Here is a 7,658-nt window from a genome sequence, read left to right on the forward strand (position 1 = left end):
CGTCCCATTCACAGGTTCGTATTGAGCACGCTGCTGCAAAGGTAAATGATAAAATGGTTGTTATATTTGTTTGAATAGTTAAGATTTACTGATTTCAAATTGGGAATTAGGGTTTAGGATTGGGAATTAGGGTTTATGATTGAATTTGTTTTATTTACATGGGATTTATATTTGATGATTACGAAATTTTAATTTTGGTGGGTACCTTTGAATCAGGTCGATTGATTTAATAACGTAATAAGGAATTGTGATTGATGCTTGGAATTGTTTTCTGTACATGGGTTTCCTATTTGATGATTTGGAAATTTCAATTATGTTAAGTATCTTTGATTTGAATAGGAAATTAGGTACTGTGATTTATGTTGATTTTTGGTGTGTTAACAAATGTGTTAATTCAGGTTTACCATGAAAAACACCGACCATTATGATTCGTACGACTATCGATGCCGTGACAGTGGTACATCTGATTCTGAATCCGACAATGGTCGGGATGACAGTAATTCGGTGTCCAGTGCGTACCAAGGTTCAAGTGATGGTGATGGCGATGGCGATGGTGATAGTCACGGTGAAAAATTTGTTGAATTTGATGCAGTTGTAGGTGATAGAACAGTGAAAATTAATGCCCTTACTGCTGATGAAATTCGTGCTATGGAATTCGGTACAGTTGATGAAGCTAATGTGTTTTATTTCAAGTATGCTAAATGTAAAGGGTTTGCCATTAGGAAAAGTGATGTTAGGACAAGATCGACTGAGGATGGACAAACAATTATAATGAGGCAGTTTGTATGCAATAAACACGGTCTAAGAGATACAAAACACTTAAGGAGGCTTGATAGAAAAAGAGAACACAGACCTACGACCCGCACTAATTGTCCCGCTAGGCTTCGTGTGCATTACAACCCCCAGAAGGATAGTTATGTAGTGACATGTTTTGAAGAGGCTCACAACCATGAATTAACACCATCTAGGTTTGTCCACTTACACCCCATTTATCGTGAGATTACTGCAGCAGATAGAGCTCAAATTGACGGTCTACAGTCAAATGGAATTAGAACTTGTCATATAATGGGGTACATGGTTGCTCAGAAGGGTGGACACGATCGTGTTGGGTTTACAAAGAAGGATCTGTACAATTATTTTGATAGTAAAATGCGTGCTAATATTAAAGATGGTGACGTTGCCGCTGCTATAAATTATCTAACTGTGAAGTCATCTACTGATCCCATGTTATATGGTAAATATGCCGTAGACATGGATGGACGAATGAAGTCTCTTTTTTGGGCTGATGGAAGCAGTAGATCTGACTATTTTTGTTTTGGCGATGTGATTGCGTTCGACACGACTTACAAGAAGAACAAATACAACTACCCATTGGTTATATTTTCAGGGTGTAACCACCACTCTCAGACAGTTATTTTTGGTGCTGCGTTGGTGTCAGATGAAACGACAGAGACGTATAAGTGGTTGTTGGAGTGTTTTTTAGAGTGCATGGAAAATAGATACCCAGCAGCAGTTGTAACAGACGGAGATGGGGCGATGAGGGAATCTATAAAACAGGTGTTTCCGGATGCGACACATCGTTTATGCGCTTGGCATTTGAACAAGAATGCGTCTGAGAATGTAAAGAACTCGGCATTTTTGAAAGATTTTCAAAAAGCCATGTACTCTAATTTTACAAAGGATCAATTTGAAGAGTTTTGGTCAAAAATAATTAAAGAAAACGGACTTGAAGGAAATCCTTGGGTTGCAAAAACGTACGAGAACAGGTCACTATGGGCAACTGCATATCTACGTGAGAAGTTTTTTGGACGTATAAGAACTACGTCTCAATGTGAAGCCGTCAATGCAGTCATCAAGAGTTATGTCAGGAAGAAAGGCTGCATTTTTGAATTTATGCACAATTTTGATCAGGCTATGAGATCTTATAGAAACAATGAACTGATTGCCGATTATAAATCAAAGTTTTCAGAACCTGTGATGACTACTCAACTGCGTGCCCTTGAGAGCCATGCTGCGAATGTTTATACTATGGAGATTTTCAAGGAAGTCAGAGATGAAATAGTGAAGGCTGGATCATTGATTGTTAAGGAAAAGTTAATTCGCAACGGATTTAAGACTTATCGATTTACAAAATATTGTTGTGATAACTATGACGTAGAGGTTGTGTATGATGGTGAAACACTTCAATGTGAGTGTAGGTTATGGGATTCTCATGGGATTCCATGTTCTCATATGTTTGGTGTCATGAAGGAAGAACATGTTAGTCTCATTCCCACCGGTTTGATTTTGTCGAGATGGACGAAGGATGCAAAAATTCAGTACTTGAACATGAATTGTAATGGTTCTGATGATTCTAAAATGATTGAGCTAGCTCGGTTTGGTGCATATTGTTCTGCATTTACTGCCTTTTGCAATGAAGCTTCAAAAAGGGAAGGTGTTTATGGGGAAATAATGGGTGACATTCTGAAGTTACACAAAAAGTATTGCAGTACGGACGATCCTATTTTGGCATCGAACTCAGTTGTAGGTGATCCAAATATTGTGAATAGCAAAGGTGCTCCAAAGAAAAGAAAGAATGACATAAAATCTATTAGGCGATGTTCTAAATGCAACAGTAGAACTCATAATGCAAGGAGTTGTTCGGTAATTTCGAAAGCTATATTCTGTTCGTTTGAGTCAATCTGTTGCTCTTTTGATAAACATAGTAGTTTCTGTTGTATAATTTGCAGGTTGCGGAAAACGCGCCATCTGAACAAAATGTTGGTATGACGTCGCGGCCAGTAACTGATTCATTCAGCCAGGTTGTGAAGGTATTATGTTTTTTTTTAATACAAGCTCTGATATGCTGTATTAATTATAACGTGTTATTATTTGTATCACAAGAATAATTTGTTTGTTAAAACAGAACAAGAATGGAAAAAGAGGTCGCATTGGTGGAAGTAGTGTGCAAAATAAATGTACAGAACCACCGAACTCTCGTGGCGCGAATGTGACAGCGACTTCTCGTGCGGAAGTTGGAAGCACAAGCATACCCATGCCTGCAATGTATGGATTGCAACCCGTGTTGCCAGCGGTACAACCGATGTTGCATCCAATGCATGTACAACCGTTAATCCCACTATATCCAACGACAGTTGCGGAAAATTCGGGTTCGTGTTTCGGTAGGCCACAACGACTGATGAACAATGGTGGTACTTGAACGAGCAAATAAGTAGCTGTAATTTGACCAGGCATGACTTTGGAGGTGATTTTTAGTGGTATGACAAGGTTTAGGTTAGAATACATGCATCTATATAGGTTTTTTGTGTCATAGCATATAGTTTGTAAGTTCAGTGGAGTCAAATCAACACTGATACAGTTTATATGTTCTACTGTCAGTCACCTAATTCTATGAGTGCAGTAGTGGTTATATTACCATCATGCATTAATATTTTTTTTCACCTAAAGTTAATGCCGTTGAATGAGGTTTAGGTTAGGTGTAACTATACCTATATAATTTTTCCAATATATATAGTAGTAGTACCACCAAGAGAGGAAAAAATAACATAAGGAAAAAAATCTTGTTATAAAAGTGAATTGTTAAGTGTTCTTGCTCTTGAGAAATGTCCAGTGGTGAATCCCACTCAGTGACTTCAAGTGATACGTAATTATGTTTATCATTTGCTTACATATTTGCGTTTACGTATAATTTCATTGTTTGCTTTGTAATTTTAATAGTTGCATGTTTATCTTTTTTGAAGGATGGATGAACAATGGGCTGAGTATTTAGGTAATTACGTTTACGATGAGGTTGAACAGAATGTTGATCTCAGTGACATTGAAAGTGATGAAGGTGAAGAAGAGATGGATGAAAATTTCGGTGATCCCGTGGTTGAAGAAAATGGCATTTCATTCAATTATCGTGTCACTGCTGCTTGTGTAAGAGGAAAGAATGTTTTCGTAAGTAATCTGGACCGGTTATTTTAATCGACATGTTGGTATGTTAGATATGCATGTATTGATAATGATTTTGTGCTATGAAACATATATAAAATGCAGCACTTTCACTCTAATGTTGCTGCCAATTGGTTATTGCCGTTGCAAACTGAGATAGACATTGTCGATGTTCATACCGATGCTGTTTACCCATGTGTGTTGAAGACTGGTAGGAGGCCAGGGGAGAGATATCTTTGCTTAGGTTGGTATGAGTATGTTAAAGCAACTCGTCTGAGGGCTGGTGATGTTCTTGAGTGCACTGTGGCAGATCCTCCTACAAGAATGTTTGTTCGTTTTATGATGTAATACGAATAATTTTAGGCGTATAATTAAACTTGGTTGAAGATGGAAAGTAATTTTCTTTGATGTTTTGTTAAGTAGTTGGTATGTAGTTTGTTTTGATGTTGTCTGTTTTGGTGTTGAAATGAATCAAATGTTGAGTTTCATTATGTACGTTTGCAGTGTAATGAAATATTGTATCTCTTGTGTATAATATTAAATTAAATCTTAGCATTTTGCATCATTCAGTTAGCAGTTTACTCACTACAAATATTTCAGATGAGAAGTTTCTTTTTTCTATAAATGAATAATTTGTTTTCTGATAAATCAAGGCATTAGTAACAAAAGCATAAACAACAACAACAACCATAAATTAGGTCATTAGGAACAGAAACGTGAACAACAACAACCATAAATTAGGTCATTAGTAACAGAAACCTTAATCCGGAAAATACTTTGCATATTCATGCTTTTTCATTTTTGCACCCCCTGAATTTTGAGCATTGCATGGGTTTTTGCATGGATCCTTACTCCGTACAAATACTTTTTGATATAAAAAGTATATAAATCATGCAGATAAACAACAGAATGTGCTATGATTAATACAACCACAAAAAGGGCCCAATCTTAATAAACTGGGGTCAACCATAAAATTTCCCAGCAATAACAATCACTTACATTAAAACTTAACAAACACATACAAAATACCCAATATACTTCACTTCACATCACAACTAACATTGTATCTGGAACATTATAAATAAAACTTAATAAACTTCCATAATTGTTTACAATATAAAATTATAATATTACAAATAGTAACTTTCAAAAAAACCATTGCAACTATGATCCTCCTCGGTGCCCCTATGGGGTTGCAGCCCTACGCTCAACATATACCAATATTTCCTCCACCGGTGGGTATCGGATGACAAAATGGAGTTTGTCACCGACCTTCAAATCAGCTTTCCTTACGTAATCAAACCACGCCCCACACAGATATGTTTCCTTCTTCTCTTCCCTCTTCTTTATCTCACAGTAGTATGGTTCACCCTTATCACAGTCAAGTAAAACAATGTTTGAAATTTGGCGGAGAAGGCAACTATCAATCACATTTGCTGGAAATTGCTGCAAAGGTTTTCACAGAATGTCAGATTCTTTAAAATAAACAACTGACTTCTGCTGTTATAGGAAATCAAATAAAAACAAGACATACCATCACATTCTTGCGCATCTTCTTTGCATCAAACACTTCTCTAACCCAATACTCTTCATCCTGATTCACAATGATCGTAGTGTACACCCTGTACCAAAGCCAAAACATCATATAAACTTTGTTTAGAAACTTCCAACTCAACATCGAAGCAACTTATTTCAATATAATATACGTTCAAAATAGATTTACCTATTGTTGTTGGATGATATACTTGTGAATTCATAGTCGACGCTTTGAGCATCGGGGGCTTCCGAAGAACCTATAGCCTTACCCTTTAGTTTCCCGTTACCTCCGGCATCAACTTCGCGATGACCTCCTCTCTTGCGTTTGCCTTCCATGCCCTCATTGATCACCACACCTTGGGTCGGACGAATTAACCTATCTTCGTTCTGCCAAAGTTTATTCTTTCCTTTCTCCACGGAGAGCCTGTCGTTGATCGTAGACCTGGTAACCTCTTGCACACAACGTTGTCTGGAAACCCCCTCGCCAGCTACACCCTTTCCCTTCGCTTTTCCCGACACCTTACTATGTTTATTACTCCTACCCATGGTCCAATCAAGTAAAGAAACGTTAGTATCATACTTGCTCCCTAATCATATAGGTTTTTATGGTAAAATACGTGTTCATATTCATAAAACACACTTCAGATTTACCTCCTGGATGCAGATGATTGGAGAGAGGCCCTGTAAACAGATGCATGGTAGCTTTTTCTTGAATCGACACCAGTATTGACTGGAGCACTTTGAATGAGATCCTTGGCAGGTTCCTTTAGTGGATCAAGTCTGTATTTTGCTCGAAGATTACACACTTCCACCTCCACGGAGAGCCTGTCGTTGATCGTAGAACTGGTAACCTCTTGCACACAATGTTGTCTGGAACCACCCTCGCCAGCTTCACCCTTTCCCTTCGCTATTCCCGACACCTTACTGTGTTTATTACTCCTACAAATGGTCCAATGAAGTAAAGAAACGTTATTATCTTACTTGCTCTCTAATCATACAGGTTTTTATGGTAAAATACATGTTCATATTCATAAAACACACTTCAGAGTTACCTCCTGGATGCATCATTTTGGAGAGAGGCTCTGTAAACAGATGCATGGTAACTTTTTCTTGCATCAACACCAGTATTGACTGGAGCACTTTGAATGAGCTCCTTGGCAGGTTCCTTTGGTGGATCAAGTCCGTATTTTGCTCGAAGATTACACACTTCTACCAACTGTTTACAAAATTCTTCGTAGCTATAAAATTTCCTAATCTTTTTTTTCTGGAGCAATCGTTTTTTCAAATACAACTTATGACATAGGTACATCTGTTGAAGTTTCTTTTCATCAAAATGTTGAAGATTGAGTTTATCAGCTCTGCAACATTATAACATGCAACACACATTGTTTATAAAATCCTGAAGATTGTATCAAAAGCCCTAAAGTATGTAAAATCTATGATATTTAAATCAGCAAATTTGCGCGGTATTCAAAAACCCTGTCGATTTGGATATCAGAAAAGCAGAGATGAATTAAAAATGAAGAGAACAGATACTAACCTATCTGAAGAAGACATGATGTTGTCTGAAATCGAGTGTTGTTGTTGGAGTGGATGTTACGCAAAGAACGACAGCTAAACGGTGAGAGAGAATGCAAAAGAAAGAGAGATTAAAAACCGAACAGTAAGCATGCAATGTTACCTTTACCAACTACTGATATACCAAATCTTCGGTCAGATGAAAAGTTGCAATGTTACGTTTACCAAGTAATGATATATCGAATCCTTTGTCATAGGCGTGATATGTTTTTTCAATATATTAAATACTTAAAATTAATCAAGATTATCATTTTCTTATTAAAAACAAACACAGGTATTCATTTTCCATTATCAGTTTTCTTTTCTTAAAAAAATAATAAATAAGTTAGATCATTGGTAACTTAAACATAAACCTAGAAATTAAAAACCATAGATTAGGTTATTGTTCCAGAAATTACATTAGATAAATTAATCAGACATTTTAAAATATGCAATGACAATAATAATCCAAGAAAAAAAAAACAAAGTCTTAAAAATCTTGGACATTTTCCCTTCATTTTGCAGTTTCATCTCCATCTGCTCTCCTCTCCTGTCTCGAAGCTCTTTAACAAAGCAATGCAAATCCTTCAAAAGCTCTGAGCAGCTGCAACATATTGACCCACTGTGTGTTG

At 36.8% G+C, this 7,658-nt stretch overlaps 3 protein-coding genes across 4 annotated transcripts; 1 reads left to right on the plus strand and 2 right to left on the minus strand.

Annotated features, from left to right (window-relative positions):
- Positions 1-342: 342 nt before the first annotated feature.
- LOC131655179 (protein FAR1-RELATED SEQUENCE 5-like) lies at positions 343-3,789 on the plus strand. 2 transcript variants are annotated; one of them, XR_009299675.1, is made up of 4 exons: positions 343-2,643; positions 2,730-2,810; positions 2,906-3,257; positions 3,741-3,789. XR_009299675.1 is itself a non-coding variant. In XM_058925077.1 (3 exons), exons 1-3 carry the CDS (start codon positions 406-408, stop codon positions 3,197-3,199), a joined length of 2,613 nt encoding a protein of 870 aa, XP_058781060.1. In that variant the 5' UTR covers positions 343-405; the 3' UTR covers positions 3,200-3,393. The 2 variants fall into 2 exon arrangements, 1 of the variants encoding a protein (XP_058781060.1); XM_058925077.1 differs by lacking the exon at positions 3,741-3,789 and having other exon boundaries at positions 2,906-3,393.
- A 1,099-nt stretch (positions 3,790-4,888) lies between these two features.
- LOC131655180 (uncharacterized) lies at positions 4,889-5,590 on the minus strand. Its single transcript, XM_058925078.1, has 2 exons — positions 5,468-5,590; positions 4,889-5,379 (listed from the first exon to the last, which is right to left on the minus strand). The coding sequence occupies exons 1-2, from the start codon at positions 5,576-5,578 to the stop codon at positions 5,119-5,121; spliced, it is 372 nt and encodes a 123-aa protein (XP_058781061.1). The 5' UTR covers positions 5,579-5,590; the 3' UTR covers positions 4,889-5,118.
- A 62-nt stretch (positions 5,591-5,652) lies between these two features.
- LOC131657727 (uncharacterized) lies at positions 5,653-7,098 on the minus strand. The gene is made up of 4 exons (XM_058927093.1): positions 7,010-7,098; positions 6,522-6,827; positions 6,121-6,408; positions 5,653-6,007 (listed from the first exon to the last, which is right to left on the minus strand). Exons 1-4 carry the CDS (start codon positions 7,024-7,026, stop codon positions 5,653-5,655), a joined length of 966 nt encoding a protein of 321 aa, XP_058783076.1. The 5' UTR covers positions 7,027-7,098.
- Between the last annotated feature and the right edge of the window lie 560 nt (positions 7,099-7,658).

Source organism: Vicia villosa, linkage group LG3 (genome assembly GCF_029867415.1).
Source record: "Vicia villosa cultivar HV-30 ecotype Madison, WI linkage group LG3, Vvil1.0, whole genome shotgun sequence".
In the NCBI taxonomy this organism is placed as follows: domain Eukaryota; kingdom Viridiplantae; phylum Streptophyta; class Magnoliopsida; order Fabales; family Fabaceae; genus Vicia; species Vicia villosa.